At 37.2% G+C, this 18528-nt stretch overlaps 1 protein-coding gene across 2 annotated transcripts in view; it reads left to right on the top strand.

Moving 5' to 3' along the window:
* LOC150080713 (rho guanine nucleotide exchange factor 17-like) overlaps positions 1 to 18528 on the top strand; it is a 394606-nt gene that overhangs the window by 344477 nt on the left and 31601 nt on the right. For both annotated transcript variants that reach the window (XR_016547420.1, XM_090381790.1), the window contains exon 21: positions 10526 to 10700. Coding sequence is in view for 1 of the 2 variants with exons in the window: in XM_090381790.1 (XP_090237916.1) it covers positions 10526 to 10700 (175 nt within the window). In the remaining variant the exon portion in view is untranslated. The remainder of the gene's footprint in view (positions 1 to 10525; positions 10701 to 18528) is intronic.

Here is an 18528-nt window from a genome sequence, read left to right as displayed (position 1 = left end):
GTACTTGTTAAGTAATTCTGCCGGTCTCCTACTCTTAATATCATTAGTGCCAACGTGTACAACTATATCACCTTTTGTGCCCTTAAAAGATGATATCCACTCTACGTCATCAACCTTTGCCCCTGGCAGACATACCCTGGTCCTGTTCCACCTATGCTTTTTACAAAGCATGTTCCCGTTTTCCTCATTTTGTCAACATATCATTGATGAGGAACTGTGATATTCTTATGAAATACTCCACTGAACAAATTGGTAATGGCAGTAATCCTGCTCTTAAATATGCTTTGACCAATAAAGAATTCATAGTGCCATGTAGGTTTCACACTAAATGTTCGAAATGAGTTGGCGAGTCCTGGTAAACTTTTTCAGTGATGTTCATTAATTGTTTAAAAACTATTGTTTAACCTATTTTTCTCAATCCCAAATTTTAAAATGGTGCTACATGGAAAAAAAGTGCATTCTTTCATCTAAAAAAAAATATATAATAATTTTTTACTTTGGATTGCACTGTATTTCCTATTTGTCGGACATTTCAGCAAAATTATGCATTAAGAGTTATTCAAGTTTAATTTGATAGTCCCTTACCATTGTGCTGTAAATGTGCATTATCAGCCTATAACTGTAATATGTAACATGGTCTCTAATTCTAATTTGGCAAATATTTCTTTCCAAGTGCCCTTTGCTATAATAGTGCAGACAGAAAGGTTGAAGGTTACTAATATTGTACTGTAAAAAAATTTTATCCCAACTGTTTAATTTTTTTTTTTTCTTTCACACTGGTGGCTGTGCACAGAATTTAATCTACCATGCAGGACTTGAAAAGAAAAAAAAAATTAGCATCACCAGACTTTTCATTATCTTATTTCAAGAAATAGCCCATTCCTTCATTAAGGAATACATGAAGAGTCTGCAGATTTGATTCACAGAATAGCAATAGAAAGAGCAGTGCAGAACACCCAGAAAGTAGGATATTGGTGTATGGGCAGCTGATTAATTGTTACTAAACTTTGTATTACAAATTCCTGTCTGTTTCTGGCAAAAAAAAAAAAAAGCCCTCAGAAACATCATAAAATGTACTTGAGAAAATTGATGAGGTTCTGGATAAATAAAATATATAGGAAGTAGGGACTCTATAAAACTGATAAGAAAGTCAGCAAGTTCAACAGTGAAAATCCATAATTTATAATAAAAAAACTATTCTTGTGGGTGTGCTGCTATGCAGGCAGACCCATGAGATTTCTATTGGTATTAGTATGTTTAAGCTAATGTGCATGGATGGGTGACCTGTGGCACAGTGCACAATATTTGTGGAGGAGCATCCAAATACTTTTTTATGTAATTTATATCATGAATTATATTTTATAATAATGAAAGAAGTGCTGTATATGTTTTAATTTATCTTTAATATGAGTTGTTATTAATGTAACATTTTTTTCAGATATCAAATTGTCAGCAGACCTGAATCTTTGTGCCAACTACACCTATGATAACTTTACTCCACAGAAACAAAGGATCGTTGACTAAAAGTATATCATGTTAGTTTGATATTAGAATTATGTATTGAAAACATGAGAAAATGGACTAATGGAAGACAAATGGTGTGGCATGAACCCTGAAACCACTCATCTCATTGTTAGCTTTGCATATATATTGCAGGATACTGCACTAAGGACAAATCCACAACATGTTATCCAAATCTGCTGTCATATATGAATAATCCTCCCACAGTGAAAAGGCACTATGATACCCATTGTAACCTCAAAAGACATTGTGGGAGTGAATATAATTATTTGTTTTAATTTAATTTGAATTTGTATTTGAACCCTACTGATATCTCAAACCCCACATTATGCTAATATTACTGCAATTCACAGGAAATTCTAGATTCTAGGGTGTACAAAGTGGGTGTTAGCAGAACATTAAAGACACATCTTGTTTACAAAATATTTACAAACCTTTAATGAACATTGTATACAGCATTTGCATAAAAAACAAATAATTACATACATGCATACCAATTTCCATATATATGAACCATACTAGTACAATACACTGTCTCTCTCTGTCATCAACTATTCTCAATTTACATATTAACATCAGTTTGCATCAGTTGTATCTCATTTAATATGAATCCTCAATAATTACTCAATCATTCTATTACATTATGAATTTTTATCACATTACCAATTTTTATCACTTACATCAGTAAAACTCATTTCAACTCTTATTACTCTTTTTGTATATTTGTTTCCAGCTTTTAACACATAATGTATTACTACTGTATTACCTCTTACCTCAGTAATGTTCACTATAGATCACCCATTCTACCTTAATTACTCTCTAGTTATCATCTTAGTCATCCCCTTTATCACCCTTATGTTATTTCATTATCATTAACATTCATAACAAATTGTTTCAACCTTAGTAACTAACTTGCTTAGTACAAGACTTTTTTTTTTTTTAAAAGGACTATCACTCAATTGCTTACAGAGCTAGGTTATGAGTCCTTGAGTTCAGGATTCGAGAAAAAAAACAGGAACAGACTTGTATTCCAGAATGGTGCTACTTCAAATTTCTTTGTGTTCAGGCTTCCTTCATGGCAGACAGGCTTTCTTCCATTTCTTGGGCACTCTGCTTTCCTTAGTGGTGGATAGACTTTCTTTCTTTTCTTGGCTCACATATCTGCACAACTGGCCATTATCACTGCCTTCCGATGCCGGACCAGGCTTTCTTTCTTTCTCTTCTTGGCTCACTCATCTTCACAACTGGTCATTATCACTGCTTTCTGATGCTGGACCAGGCTTTCTTTCTCTTCTTGGCTCACTTATCTGCACAACTTTCAATGCACATGTTCCCACTCTTCCATACCTCTAAAAAACCATCATCACTTTCAGCCCACAGTTACTCGTGTCCTCTACACCTCACCATCCCTTTCTCTCACATTTTTTCTTCATCTTGCTACCACGAGATGTGAACTCAGACCACCAAAAAATATACTCCCACTTCAACCCATAACTCATGACCTTCTCCCCTTGACCACAGAGAAGTCAGGTACAGAATGCACACTTGCTCAAATTACTCCCCCCGAACTTTACGCTTTCCCTCAAGTTTGGAACGCCTCCCCCAAGGGCTCCAACCAATCCCCATACTGTTTAATTTTTTTCATTCCTTCCTATTTGCTAAAACAACCCACCCTAGCCCACAAACCAACCCTTCTCTAGAAATTTCTTATTTTTTTAGATCAAGGTGACTGTGTGCTGAAAATGAACCTTCAAATTCATGTTGCAACCAGGCTTTTTCTTTCTCTTCTTGGCCCACTTATCTTCACAACTGGCCATTATCACTGCCTTCTGATGCCGGACCAGGCTTTTTTTTAGCATTAGCATTAGTAGAGGCATTTGATGCAAGAAAGCAAGCTTATGCAGCATCAGCCAAAAAAAAAAAAAAAAAAAAAACCCACTTCCACTTCACCCCTCTGTTCGTTCAAAATACCTGTCCAGCTGAGCCTTAAACTTATTTAGGCTATCAACCTCCACCACAAGGGATGGCAGTCTGTTCCACCAACCAACCACCCGCTGGCTAAAGGCAAATTTCCGCACGTCTATCCTACATCTGTCTTTCCTCAATTTGAATTTATGCCCTCTCAGGTGATTTTTCTGAGCTAGAGGAAGAATCCCATCAGCATTGAGCATGCTTAAACCATTCAAGGCTTTATACACCTCTATCAGATCACCTCGCTGGTGCCTAGTCTCCAGACACTGTAATTTGCAAAACTTAAGCCTTTCTTCGTAAGAGCACCCCTTTGTTCCATTCACTAATCTTGTTGCCCTTCTCTGTACTCGTTCCAGCAGCTCTACATCCTTCTTGAAATGAGGCCTCCAGACCTGTATACAGTACTCTAGGTGTGGCCTGACCATTGCCTTATACAATGGAATAATCACCTCCTTATCCCTGCTGGAAAAATTCCTGTATATCATTGACAATACTCCATGAGCTACTCTTGCAGCCCGTCTGCACTGCTCAGAGAACTTCATATCTGCCTGCACAATCACCCCCAAGTCCCTTTCATTCTCTACCACTGTCAGTGTAGTACCACAGAGTTGATACGTTGCTCTGGGGTTGCTTTTTCCCATGTGTAGTACTTTACATTTGTCAATGTTAAACTTCATTTGCCACCTCTCAGCCCATCTGCTCAACCTTTCCAGATCCTGTTGCAGCAGCATAGTGTCAGTAGTGTCCTTGACAACCCTGCCAACCTTTGTATCATCTGCAAACTTGGACATTAAGCTTGATATACCAACATCAATATCATTTATAAATACAGAAAACAATAATGGACCCAACACTGAGCCCTGAGGGACTCCACTAATAACATTAGTCCACGATGAGCAGTGTCCGTTGATTACCACTCTCTGTCTTCTATCCCTCAACCACCCCTTTATCCATAGCAGCAATTTGCCTCCAATGTCACACTGCTCCAATTTGTGTAGCAGTCTTCCATGTGCAACAGTATCAAAAGCCTTTCTAAGATCCAAGTATATAATATCAAAGTTATTCCCTGCATCCAGTTCTTTTGTGACTGCATCATAGTATCCAATCAAATTGGTCAGGCAAGACTTCCCCTTAACAAAACCATGCTGTGTCTGAGCTATAACTGAAGTCTTGTCTAAATGATCCTGCAGTGCTTCTTTAACCAGTGCCTCCATTAATTTTCCTGGAACAGAAGTTAAGCTCACAGGTCTATAATTATTTGTGTCAGCCTTTGATCCTCCTTTGTGAATTGGGGTCACATTTGCACATTTCCAGTCTATGGGTACCTCCCCTGAGTCCAAGGAAGCTCTCATAATTATGGCTAAAGGTTTGCTTACTTCCTTTGCTGCCTCCTTTAATATAACTGGATAGATCCCATCCACCCCGGGTGCCTTTCTTGTGTTTATCTTCAACAGTGTCTCCTCCACTTTACTCCCAGTTATTTCAAGATTCTGTAGCTTACTGCTAGAGTTGAATACACCTCTGACATTTACCTTGCTGAATAACTCCTCATGTGTGAATGTCGATGCAAAATATTCATTTAGTTTGTTAGCTACCTGAGCAGGATCATCAACAGTTGACCCATCAATATCAAGTGGACCAATCTGATTCATCCCCTTCCTTCTAGAGTTTACATAAGTAAAGAACTCTTTGCTGTTTTTCTTTGCATCCCTTGCCAAGGATTTCTCGTAATCTGCCTTCGCCTGCCTAACCTCCTTTGTAACTTGGTTGCATATCAACTTGTATCTATCATAGGCTTCTGTGTCATGTGTTAATTTGTAAGTATCCCATGCATTTTTCTTCTCTGCCATATGCCTCATTAGTTCATCTGACATCCATTTTGGCCTAAACCTTGAACAATATTTCTTAGTTGGTATGTAAAGCCTAGTAGCTTCCAAGATAAGTTCTTTGAATGCTTCCCATTTTGAATTTGCTGTTGGTAACATCATCAGTTGGTCCCACTGTATAGAATTTAAATACTGTCTCAGTCCATCGTAGTCGCCTTTACGGAAGCAATAACCCTTTCCTTTACCCCTAATGGTAGTTACCTCTTTCAGTAAATCCCACTTCAGCACACTGTGATCACTGCCACCTAGTGGTTCATTTATCTGCAGATTCTTAATGCATGATGAATCACTGCTGATAATCAAATCAAGAGTATTACTCCCTCTAGTTGCCTCCCGAACATGCTGATGTAGAAAACAATCATCCAATAAATCCACAAAAGCCCTGCTAGTGTGTGAGTAACCAGCCCCCAAATTCCAGTCAATATCTGGGAAATTAAAATCTCCCATTATAAGACTCTCTGATTTACTGGCCCACTCTATTTCCCTGTACAGTTTCTTATTATACTCATCAGAGTCATTAGGCCTATAGCACACTCCTACTCTCAATTTTGATCTCCCAATGCTTATGTCACACCAAACTGACTCAACACTGCACTGTCCAGCGATGTCGACTGGCTTCACTTCCTTGGTTTTTATGTGTTTCTTAACTAATAGCATAACCCCTCCCCCCTTCCTATCCTGTCTATCCTTTCTGTAGACGTTGTACTCCCCAAATTGCATTTCTGCATCCCTTATATCTGTGTGACACCACGTCTCTGATATCCCAACAATATCTGCCTTTGATGTTTTGAGCAATACCTCAAATTCATCAAATTGATTTACTAAACTCCTAGCATTGGTGTACACGCAAGTATACCTGCACCTGTTTCTATTCTTAGCTACCCTAACACAACCCATGTGTTTACTTGTACCGCAATGGCTCCCAGCAGTCTCTGAAATACCATGCATCTTGTTTTTCAGGCTTCTGCTCATTCTAATAGAAGCAGTGCAAGAATCTCTTTCATCTCTGCCAGTGGCTACTGTCAATCTATTGGTCTTTGTCTCCCCCCAAGCTAGCAGTTTTCCGACCCACCTAACACTGCCTCGATAGCATCAGCAAATATTCTTGCACCCTTTCTATTTAAGTGTATCCCATCCCTGTAGAAGCAATCTCTCCTGTTAACAAGTACAGTCCAGGCTGAAAAAAATTCTACCCCTTGAGCCTTGCATAATCTTTCCAGGGCTTTCTTTTTCTTCTTGGCTCACTTATCTGCAAAACTTTCAGTGCACATGTTCCCACAGTTTTCTTTATTAAATTACTGTTTAATTTTTTTCATTCCTTCCTATTTACTAAAACACTCTCCCCAGCTGTCTCCCTAGCACACAAACCAACCCTTCTCTAGAAATTTTTTATTTATTATTTTTTTTTTTTTCACACAGCAGTATGACCTTTTCATGTTTGCCGGATCACCTCCAAAACACTCATTTTTGTGTTCATACCTCTGCTAAATATGGCAAACATCCAAAATTCAGTCACCCTGATGCTGTTTTCTTTTGATGTGAACATTGGACGTCCACTAATTTACTGTTTACTTTCTAACGGTGGCTTAGATCAAAATAGATGCTTTGTAATCCTGTTTCATGGTCCTATTGTTCTTGCCCTGAGCAACCTTTCATGCCTGTTCTCAAATGGCACTCCCTTCTCTAGTGCTGTCCCTGTTTGCTCTATTTTTTACTCAAAATTACTTGTTTCTATTTAGCTGCTATTTAACATATTCATCTATAACTTTCCCATTCCCAAATCCAGTGTTTCTTCAAGCTTTAACCTTATTTACATTAAAACTAAATATCCAATCTTAATACTTAGTATCTTTAAATTAATACTTGGGCATTAATGCTAATTCTCACTTTCCATCGCCCTTCCTGGATTTATTTTAGCAAAACAAATATTTCTATTTTAATTTGTAAGATCTACATCTTACAACATCACTCATACTGCATGACAGAAGAGATGGGAGTTGCCACTTTTCTCTGGAAACTAAACATGGGTTTCACTACTTCAAGCATATAACAAGCAAAGTGGCAGTGATGTTGTACTGGATCAAGAGTTACTTATCACCTAACATTGATTAGTGACACAGAGACAAAGGGGCAGCAGTATGCTGTGTAATGTGAATAGCACACCTTAACTCCTGCTTAAATTGGTTCATACTTGGAAGATTACCTCCAGTATACTAGGTTCAGACCTTCACGTGGGTGGGTGTAGACAGGGTTACTAATTACTAACAGACCCATACTGAAAAGATACAAGCAAAGGATTTTATTGTTGCAGAATGGCCAGACCACACAAAATTCAGACCAGGCTCACAAGATAAAATCCATGTTGATGTTTTCAACAAACCACAAATCAGATAGTTGCTGCAAAGTGATAATTTCACATCTTCTATGTTCAGAAAAAAGTGAAGGCTTGGTTAGCATGCAAATGTGTTGTGAAAAAAAAAAAATTGACATGTGAAAACTGTTACCAACATGCCTACTAGTTTCAAAAAATGAGGTTGCAACATGAATTTGAAGGTTCATTTTCAGCACACAGTCACCTTGAATACTTTCTATAGAATCTATTAAGAGCAGGGCAGACAATTTCACTAAGATAATAAAACTATGGAAAAATGATAGCAGAGTAAATGGAATGAGGCAATGATGACTGCTATTAGTATTTGAAAAGGGATTTTTGTGATGAATACAAAAGAATTTTAGAGAAGAACTTGCACATGGATGAATTTTAGAAATTCATCCAAAAAAACTGTGTTGAACCTTTAAATAAAATATTGGAAGCTAAGTGGGATGGCTGAGCACCTGTGTATAAGACATATTTTTTTTATAGGTAATAACATTTTTATGGATATGAAATACAATAATGACACTAATCTACTGCATGTAATGGTTAAGTTATTTTATTGAAAATGTTACAAGTTAATTTGAACACCTTCAAATGTCAAGAGTTAAGGCTTGTCATGATGCTAATTGATGCTGTAGTTTCATTGACAAGGCTGGTAACTCTCTCATTGTTTTATATGAATTAGCTTTTTTTTTTTTTTTTTTTTTGGTAGTCGTTGGTGCATTGGCTTCTGTGGCTATAATGCACCTCCCAAGGTTTTTGCAGTACTTTGATCCAAGCCCAAGACAGGATTCGAACCCGCGACCTTTGGGTTGTCATCTTATCTAAGTGATTATCTGGCTTAGTTCCAGAAATGTAAAAGAATACCGACCGTAATAAGTTTATTTATAATAACATTAAATATGGCGCCTCCGTAGCCAGGTGGGAAGGAGCAGCAGTGCATAGTAGCACATGCTTCTTGATTAGACTGGGGTTCGAGCCCATCACCACCAAATACGGAGGATGCGGAAAGGTCAGGAATGACCACCGCATATTCACGGAGCAATATGGCCTTAGTTGTTAATGCTCTAAAAAACAAACAAACATTAAATATACAAGGTGTGGCTAAATGGAACAAGAATTGTTGCTTACCAATGCCTTGCTACTGTGCATGTCAACAACATTCATATCATTCTGTAGCTTTTTCCCCTATATAGATGAGTTTTTGTTTTGTTGCAATTGGTTAAGTTTTGATTGAACTGTGCCGCTTTAAGTGAATGAGTGTTTTAATTCTTCAGCAGAAAAATGAGTGAGAGAAAAGAATTATTAAATTTTTAGTGAATCTCAAAAATGGTGCAGAAACGTTGGAGATGTTACAGAAAGTGTACGGTGATGAAACCATGAGTCAAATGCACATGATCTCTCAAATTTTTTCAACATTTTATGCCATACAAATAGCACAAAATGTTGAAAAAATTTGAGAGATCATGTGTCAAGACCATTGGATGAGCATTCAACTAATCACAGAACAGTTACACATTGACAAAGAACAATTTTGAAAGCAGTTGGGCATGAGAAAGGTGTGTGCACCAGTGGTTCCACACATCCTGACAGATGATCAGAAAGAGAAATGTAGGAGTCTGCAGCACAAATTTGGAAAACAAATTGTGAAACTCCCAACTTTTTGGATTCAGTGATAACAGGAAATGAATCCTTGGCTTTCAGTATGATCCACAAACAAAGCTTAAAAGCATGCAATGGTAAACTCCCTCTTCTCCTCGTTTAAAGAAAGCAAGAATGTCTCAATTGAAGATCAAGTCTGTGCTTAAATATACCTCTTGTATGGTGCTGTTCATCATGAATTTGTCCCCTCCAAATCAGACACTCTACATTGAGATTTTTGGAAGACTTCATGAAAAAATTCAAATGACACAGCCCAATTTATGGATTGACAAATGGTTTTTGCATCGTGACAATGTGCCATGTCATTCCTCTGTTGCAGTGAGAAAGTTTACAAAAAACAAGATCACAACATTGGAGCACTTGCCTTATTTGCCAGATTTGGTGTTTTGTGATTTTTTTCTATTCCCAAAAATTAAAATCTACCTCAAAGGAAAATGATTTGAGGACTTAGCAGACTTTCTGAATGTGTGCTAAGTCCTCAGCAATAAAAGGCGGTACTTTCTGAGGACTTCTGCTATTGTTTTAGATCCTGGAAATCACTAATGGAGCATAGTATAGGCATGGCTGGAGATTACTCTGAAGGGGATAAACATTAGAATTGTTGTATTTAAAATAATAAATGATTTTAAAAATATTTCTTGTTTCTGTTTAGCTGCACATTATATATATATGAAAATGATAATTTTAAGATACTAAATAATGATGAAGAATGAACCTTATCTAATATGAAACTTTCATGTGAACTTTATCTAATATGAAACTTTCATGTGAACTCTATCTAATATGAAATAAAAAGTAATTGGTCAATGAAAATATTTTATAAGTTGTAATGAAATAAAAGAACTTAACTTATTGAATATGCCTGTTATTTAACTAAGGCGGAAGCCAAAATATTACAGTACTTCATAAGGTAGACTTTTTATTTCATTACAGCTTAGACTGTATGCATATGTATTTTCCTGCATTGAGCTATAACTTCATATTTAAAAAAAATAAGTTGTGAATTTGCATGGAAGTGACTGTGTTATTTGAAGGAATTTTTTATTTTATTATTATTTTTTTTGTCATAAATACTTATTTTTAAGAGCTTTATTTATTTATTTTTTAGCACACTTTTCAAGTTGCAGGAGATACCACCAGATCAGTATTAACAATGGTTAGTGCAGGGTTAGGAGTATGGATAGCTGTACAAAACAGTGCAGTTATTAAACTTTTTCATTCTACTACATATGAAGTTCTTCTGGATGTGAATGTTGCTCCACCTGTCACAAAGATGCTAAGTGGTGAGTTATAATCTTCCAAATTGTGCTGTACAGTAGTTGACCTATAGTTTTTAAGCTTAAACAGTTAATGCATTGACTTATTTTCTGAAGTCACTTCACCTAGATATTTTGACTAATTTATTAAATTAGTATTGGTGTTCACAAAAGGGAGCTTATATACTATTAGCTTTAAACTTCTTATTCTCCATAATTCTAAGCCAGATGTTGCTCATTAATTTTTTTTATTCATCTAAGAATTTGTTTAATGTTTCTTTAAATATACATGAACTTTCCATTTTTACGAGTTTGGATTGAGAATGGTTTCACTGACCAGTTATGCTTTGGCTAAAAACAAATTTTATTATACATGTTTTTTGCTTTCAGTTACTCTTTTTTAATTTAAATATAGCTCTTGTTCAGTGTTTAATATCCCTTGCCTTTGGCTGGATAACCATTAATGACCGAAATGTAATTCTTTTGAAGTCTACAAGTTAGGTGGAGCATGTACATCTTTGAACTCTACCTTTCCTTTGGTTGATGTAAGCATGCACATCTTTGATGCACATGCTCACATCCACCAAAGGAAAGGGGAGTCACGCATTTGTATTGCTGGGGGTGAGTGTCGCTTTGTTTCTTTATTTATTATTTTTATGACTTCTGCCTATGTGGATTACAGAGCTTGGCAACCAGGCACTTCAGAGGTAACTTGATTGAAGTGAAGACTCTGAGAGGGGTTAGTAAGATTGAAGGTGAAATTTTGAGGAGAGAACTGACAGAAAAAGCTAAAGTTAACAAGGGAGTCAGACAAGGATACTTACTTTCACCTGCTTTGTTCAATGCTTTTGCCAAAGTGATAATAAAGGAGGCACTTGAGAATAAGAAGTGGGGGCCTAAAATAGGTGAAAGTATGAACAGGCTATTAAGTTTGCAGAAAATCAGGCCATACTAGCAGGTTGCCCTGCTATGCTGCCTAAAATGATCAGAAGGCTAAATAAGAAAATGCTGAAGTATGGAATGAAGATAAACGTGATGAGAAAAAGGCAATGATGATTGGAAAAGGGTCAATTCTCTTATGAATTGAGATTGATGGAGTAAGAATAGAACAAGTAGATCACTTTAGGTATTTGGGGCAGTTATTTGCACAGAATATTTCATGACAAACTGAGATTCAAACCAGAATTGCAATGGCAAAACAATCTGTCAAAAATAAACTGTCATTGATAACACAGAAGATGTCACAGGAAATTAGAAAGAAAATAGTAATGACATATATCTGGTCAGTGGCACTATATGCAGCAGAGACATGGATTCTTACAAAGAGAGACTTGAAGCTTTCAAGATGTGGTGCTGCCACAGGATGGAAAAAATTAAATGGACTGAGAAGGTGTCAAATGTAGAAGCATTAAGATGTGTCCAAGAACAAAGGAAAAGTCTAGATAGGGGCAGATCAACTAGACTCAAATGGGTGGACCATGTGGTTCAACATGGTGGCTTGCTTCTGGATGCCATGGAGGGGACTGTGGAGGGAAAATGCCCAAGGGGAAGACCAAAAAATACCTTCATCAGGACATTGCTGGATGAAGCAGGACTTCGAAATTTTGAGGAACTAAAACAAATGGCACAGGAGAGACGGAGGTGAAGACAGCTGATCAGAGGAACTGACCAGTCACAAGACTGAATTACTAATGATGATAAAGAATTCCAGAACTAGGGGCCATAAATTCAATTTACAGGGGAACAGGTTTAGACTAAATTGTAGGAAGTTCTCTTTTAGCCAGCGGGTCATCGATTGCTGGAACGAATTGGCTTCACAGTTGGTTGAGGCTGACAGTTTGAATAAATTTAAAGGTTATCTGGATAGTTACTTATGTGAGGAGGGAAGCACATAATTTGTATTTGCTTATCTACTTGTTTTTTCCCCCCCTAGTGCAGCAGAAGCTTGTGGCTTCCTTGTGCTAATGTGGTGATTACTATTACTGTTTCAATTTATTTTGAATGTTAGGGTATCTTGGTACGTAAGTAATAGAATTTCACGTTTTCAAGTGTAACTCTAACTGCAGCATTAATCTGCTGCATTACTTTTATGGTATATATTAGTATCCCTTATTTTTATAATTGTCTTGGAGACATAACTATATATGTCTTTAAGATTACTTTTTTGATATGGGGACATAACATGATTCCTTCATCACTTTATTTGTTCTTCCATTATCCCACTCTGTCTCTTAAGTTTTGTGCTCATGTCCACCCATTGTTTTGTTCGTTATGTTTTAATCTATTTTGTCATATTGTTTAGTTTTTCTTAATGATCCTATCAAAATTGATTTAGTTAATTTATTATTATTTAGTTTAAGGTTAATTAGCATTAGCATTAGCATTAGTAGAGGCATTTGATGCAAGAAAGCAAGCTTATGCAGCATCAGCCAAAAAAAAAAAAAAAAAAAAAAAGTAACATAAATAAATAAAAATAACCACTTCCACTTCACCCCTCTGTTCGTTCGAAATCCTGTCCAGCTGAGCCTTAAACTTATTTAGGCTATCAACTTCCACGACAAGGGATGGAAGTCTGTTCCACCCACCAACCACCCGCTGGCTAAAGGCAAACTTCTGCACATCTATCCTACATCTGTCTTTCCTCAATTTGAATTTATGCCCTCTCAGGTGATTTTTCTGAGCTAGAGGAAGAATCCCATCAGCATTGAGCATGCTCAAACCATTCAAGGCTTTGTACACCTCTATCAGATCACCCCGCTGGTGCCTAGTTTCCAGACACTGTAATTTGCAAAACTTAAGCCTTTCTTCGTAAGAGAACCCCTTTGTCCCATTCACCAATCTAGTTGCCCTTCTCTGTACTCGTTCCAGCAGCTCTACATCCTTCCTGAAATGAGGCCTCCAGGCCTGTATACAGTACTCTAGGTGTGGCCTGACCATTGCCTTATACAAGGGAATAATCACCTCCTTATCCCTGCTAGAAAAATTCCTATATATCATTGACAATACACCATGAGCTACTCTTGCAGCTCGTCTGCACTGCTCAGAGAACTTCATATCTGCCTGCACCACCACCCCCAGGTCCCTTTCATTCTCTACCACTGTCAGTGTAGTACCACAGAGTTGATACGTTGCTCTGGGGTTGCTGTTTCCCATATGTAGTACTTTACATTTGTCAATGTTAAACTTCATTTGCCACCTCGAAGCCCATCTGCTCAACCTTTCCAAGTCCTGTTGCAGCAGCATAGTGTCAGTAGTGTCCTTGACAACCCTGCCAACCTTCGTATCGTCTGCAAACTTGGACATTAAGCCTGATATACCATCATCAATATCATTTATAAATACAGAAAACAATAAAGGCCCCAATACTGAACCCTGAGGGACTCCACTAATAACATTAGTCCACGATGAGCAGTGTCCATTGATTACCACTCTCTGTCTTCTCCCCCTCAACCACCCCTTTATCCATAGCAGCAACTTGCCTCCAATGCCACACTGCTCCAATTTGTGCAGCAGTCTTCCATGTGCAACAGTATCAAAAGCCTTTCTAAGATCCAAGTATATAATATCAAAGTTATTCCCTGCATCCAGTTCTTTTGTGACTGCATCATAGTATCCAATCAAATTGGTCAGGCAAGACTTCCCCTTAACAAAACCATGCTGTGTCCTAGCTATAACTGAAGTCTTGTCTAGATGATCCTGCAGTGCTTCTTTCACCAGTGCCTCCATTAATTTTCCGGGAACAGAAGTTAAACTCACAGGTCTATAATTACTTGTGTCAGCCTTTGATCCCCCTTTGTGAATTGGGGTCACATTTGCACATCTCCAGTCAATGGGTACTTCCCCTGAGTCCAAGGAAGCTCTCATAATTATGGCTAAGGGTTTGCTTACCTCCTTTGCTGCCTCCTTTAATATAACTGGATAGATCCCATCCACCCCAGGTGCCTTTCTTGTGTTTATCTTCAACAATTTCTCCTCCACTTTGCTCTCAGTTATTACAAGATTCTCTAGCTTACTGCTAGAGTTGAATACACCTCTGGCATTCCCCTCGCTGAATAACTCCTCATGTGTGAATGTCGATGCAAAATATTCATTTAGTTTGTTAGCTACCCGAGCAGGGTCATCAACAGTTGACCCATCGATCTCAAGTGGACCAATCTGATTCATCCCCTTCCTTCTAGAGTTTACATAAGTAAAGAACTCTTTGCTGTTTTTCTTCGCATCCCTTGCCAAGGATCTCTCGTAATCTGCCTTCGCCTGCCTAACCTCCTTTGTAACTTGGTTACAGATCAACTTGTATCTATCATAGGCATCCGTGTCACGTGTTAATTTGTATGTATCCCATGCATTTTTCTTCTCTGCCATATGCCTCATTAGTCCATCTGACAACCATTTAGGCCTAAACCTTGAACAATATTTCTTAGTTGGTATGTAAAGCCTAGTAGCTTCCACGATAAGTTCTTTGAATGCTTCCCATTTTGAATTTGCTGTTGGCAATATCATCAGTTGATCCCACTGTATAGAATTTAAATACTGTCTCAGTCCATTGTAGTCGCCTTTACGAAAGCAATACCGCTTCCCTTTACCCCTAATGGTAGTTACCTCTTTGAGTAACTCCCACTTCAGCACACTGTGATCACTGCCACCAAGTGGTTCATTTATCTGCAGATTCTTAATGCATGAAGAATCACTACTGATAATCATTTTGCATGTTTGCATTTGCTTTAAACCTGTTGATTGGTTGAGGTCACATTGAAATTTGCATTTTGCATTATGTTTGTTCATTGTAACTATGGAGGGTGGTGGCTATGGCATGTATTATGTTATTGAATTTAGTTTGTTATTTTTCATTTTTGTAGTCAGGACATAGAGGAACACCTGTTGACCTTTGGCTGGATATCAGTCAACAACTGAAATATGATCCTTTTTGGAGTTCACAAGTACTGGTGTTTTCCAAGGAGGCGGTGCTTCTTTTTTTCCTTTTTATCATTGTTCCTATATCTCTCATTTTTCTACTACAATGCTTTGATCTGAAGGGGCTGAAAGAGACTAGTTAAATCAGAGTCTATAGTACATGCATATGCTGGAAAACTTAATCTGCAGACCAGAAACTCCAAAACCAGTTACCCCTTGGTCTTAAGCTTTATGGACAAAAAGAATAATCATATTAGTTTGGTTGGCTCTTGATAACTTGAACATTGATAAGTAAAATTCCTTGCTGTCTTAAACTCTGATTTCCCACTAAAATCTTTATAGCAATAATGCTTTAAACTTTTGTTAATTTGAACTGCATTTTTATTTGGCTTTGTAAAACTGGGTGAAAAACAATATTCTATGCAAGCTAAATCCAAACTGAAATGGACAGTAACAAGGTCCTGCACTTCTCATTCCTTTCTTAGCCATAAGAAAGGAATGAGAAGTGCAGGTTCTCTAAACTTATGCACGTTCAAGTAGCTTTTTTTTTCACTGACACTAATTTGTGAAAAACTAACAATTTGCTAAAGATCTTAATCATGAAGGATTTAAGGCAAGTAATGGTTGGCTAGTATATTCTAGTAAATTTCCAAATTTTTCAAAACATTTTTGGAGAAAGTTAATGTTGGCAATGAGGCCTGCTTATGAATCGTGAAAAAAAAATTACCTGAAATTCTAAAAGATTACAGCCTTAATGACATATTCAACACAGTTAAGGTGGGTTTGTTTTACAGGTGTTTTCTTGATAGAACAATGCTTATGAAAAGTAATTCCTGTCATGGCAGTTAGCACAGTAAAGTGTTTAATTGCCCTTTTTTGGTTAGCAGTATGAATGGAACACTAGCTACCCTTTCTGGTGATTGGAAAATCTTTGAAGCCATAGTCTTTCTGGTGTAAAAACCCTCCTATACAATACGTTGCAAATCATAAGGCTTGGATGACAGCTGAATGTGTTTTTTTTTTCCCAAAATAATTGCCCAGATCACAGTATTATTTCAATGTTAGCTGCTGTTCCAGTTAAATTCTTACTGCAGAATGCCACATCAGAGTTATGCCATTGGGGACCAAGGAATTATTCAGAATTTTAAGAAAAAACTATCACAAGCCAGTCACAGCACTGTATCCAGGACACAGAAGATGGTGATGTTCTTGAAATCAATTTACTATAGGCTATGAGAACAACAAGCAAAGTATGGCACACTGTTACTAAGAACACAAGTACAAATTCTTTTAGATTAGCTGGATTTCCAGTAGCAAGTTCTGTAATAAGGTGCGAGGATGTAAATGTTCCAAGTGTTAGCTGGAATGCTATAATTTCTGCTCTGGGCATAACTAAAGAAGTTGCATTTGATTATTTATAAATGTTAATAGCAATATTGAAATTAGTGAATTGTCTTTAACTGATACAGAGAGTTTCTCAACTGAAAAAAAAAAAAAAAAACAAGAATAAGAGAGTAAAGTGGAAGATGATGATCTTCACATGGAAGAAGAAGAAGAAAGCACAAAAAGTAGTAGTGCACTGCTTAGATTTATTAAAGATATTCCAACTGTAAGAGAAAATTTCTCTATAATAAATCATACCAAGTACATGATATGATTTATTTTAACAAAATCAATGAAGACCAATACACCAGAATACTAAATATTTTTAATAACGTGAGTGTAAGTTTAGTTTCACATTTTTAATACACCATAAAAAATGAATTATAAAACTTTTTTTTTTCATTTTAATTGAAATTTGAGTGGTCAAACAATGTAGCAAAAAGACCTAGCATCTGTGTACTTTTGTTTAATAGTAAATTATTTTAAATAGAAAAGTCAGTTTTCAATAACTCTAAGTGGTTTTCTTGTCTTTTTTTCCAATTTTGAGTTATTGAAAGCGTTCTGCATTAGTATCATCTTACAATTGCAGAATAATTAAGGAAGCAGGACTTACATAGAATTTATTGTCTAAATAATAAAATAATAAAAGCATTAGCATTAGTAGAGGCATATGATGCAAGAAAGCAAGCTTATTCAGCATCAGCCAAAAAAAAAAAAAAAAAAAAAAACCTCTCCCATTTCACCCCTCCGTTCGTTCGAAATACCTGTCCAGTTGAGCTTTAAATTTGTTTAGGCTATCAACTTCAACAACAAGTGATGGAAGTCGGTTCCACCAACCAACCACCCGCTGGCCAAAGGCAAATTTCCGCACATCTATCCGACATCCGTCCTTCCTCAATTTGAATTTATGCCCTCTGAGGTGATTATTCTGAGAAAGATGAAGAATCCCATTGGCATTGAGCATGCTCAAACCATTCAAAGCCTTATACACCTCTATCAGATCACCTCGCCGGTGCCTAGTCTCCACACTCTGTAATTTGCAAAACTTAAGCCTTTCTTCGTAAGAGCAACCCTTTGTTCCATTTACTAATCTTGTTGCCCTTCTCTGTACCCGTTCCAGCAGCTCTACATCCTTCTTGAAATGAGGCCTCCAGACCTGTATACAGTACTCAAGATGTGGCCTAACCATTGCCTTATACAAGGGAATGATCACCTCCTTATCCCTGCTAGAAAAATTCCTGTATATCATTGACAAGACACCATGAGCTACTCTTGCAGCTCGTCTGCACTGCTCAGAGAACTTCATATCTGCCTGCACAATTACCCCCAGGTCCTTTTCATTCTCCACCACTGTCAGTGTAGTACCGCAGAGTTGATACATTGCTCTGGGGTTACTGTTACCCATATGTAGTACTTTACATTTGTCAATGTTAAACTTCATTTGCCACCTCTCAGCCCATCTGTTCAACCTTTCCAGATCCTGTTGCAGCAGCATAGCGTCAGTAGTGTCCTTAACGACCCTGCCAACCTTTGTATCATCTGCAAACTTAGACATTAAACT

This window comes from Mastigoproctus giganteus, chromosome 9 (assembly GCF_048544385.1).
Source record: "Mastigoproctus giganteus isolate SK-2022 chromosome 9, ASM4854438v1, whole genome shotgun sequence".
NCBI lineage: Eukaryota > Metazoa > Arthropoda > Arachnida > Uropygi > Thelyphonidae > Mastigoproctus > Mastigoproctus giganteus.
The sequence above is the reverse complement of the archived record's forward strand: the minus strand, read 5'-3'. Positions and strand labels throughout refer to the sequence as shown.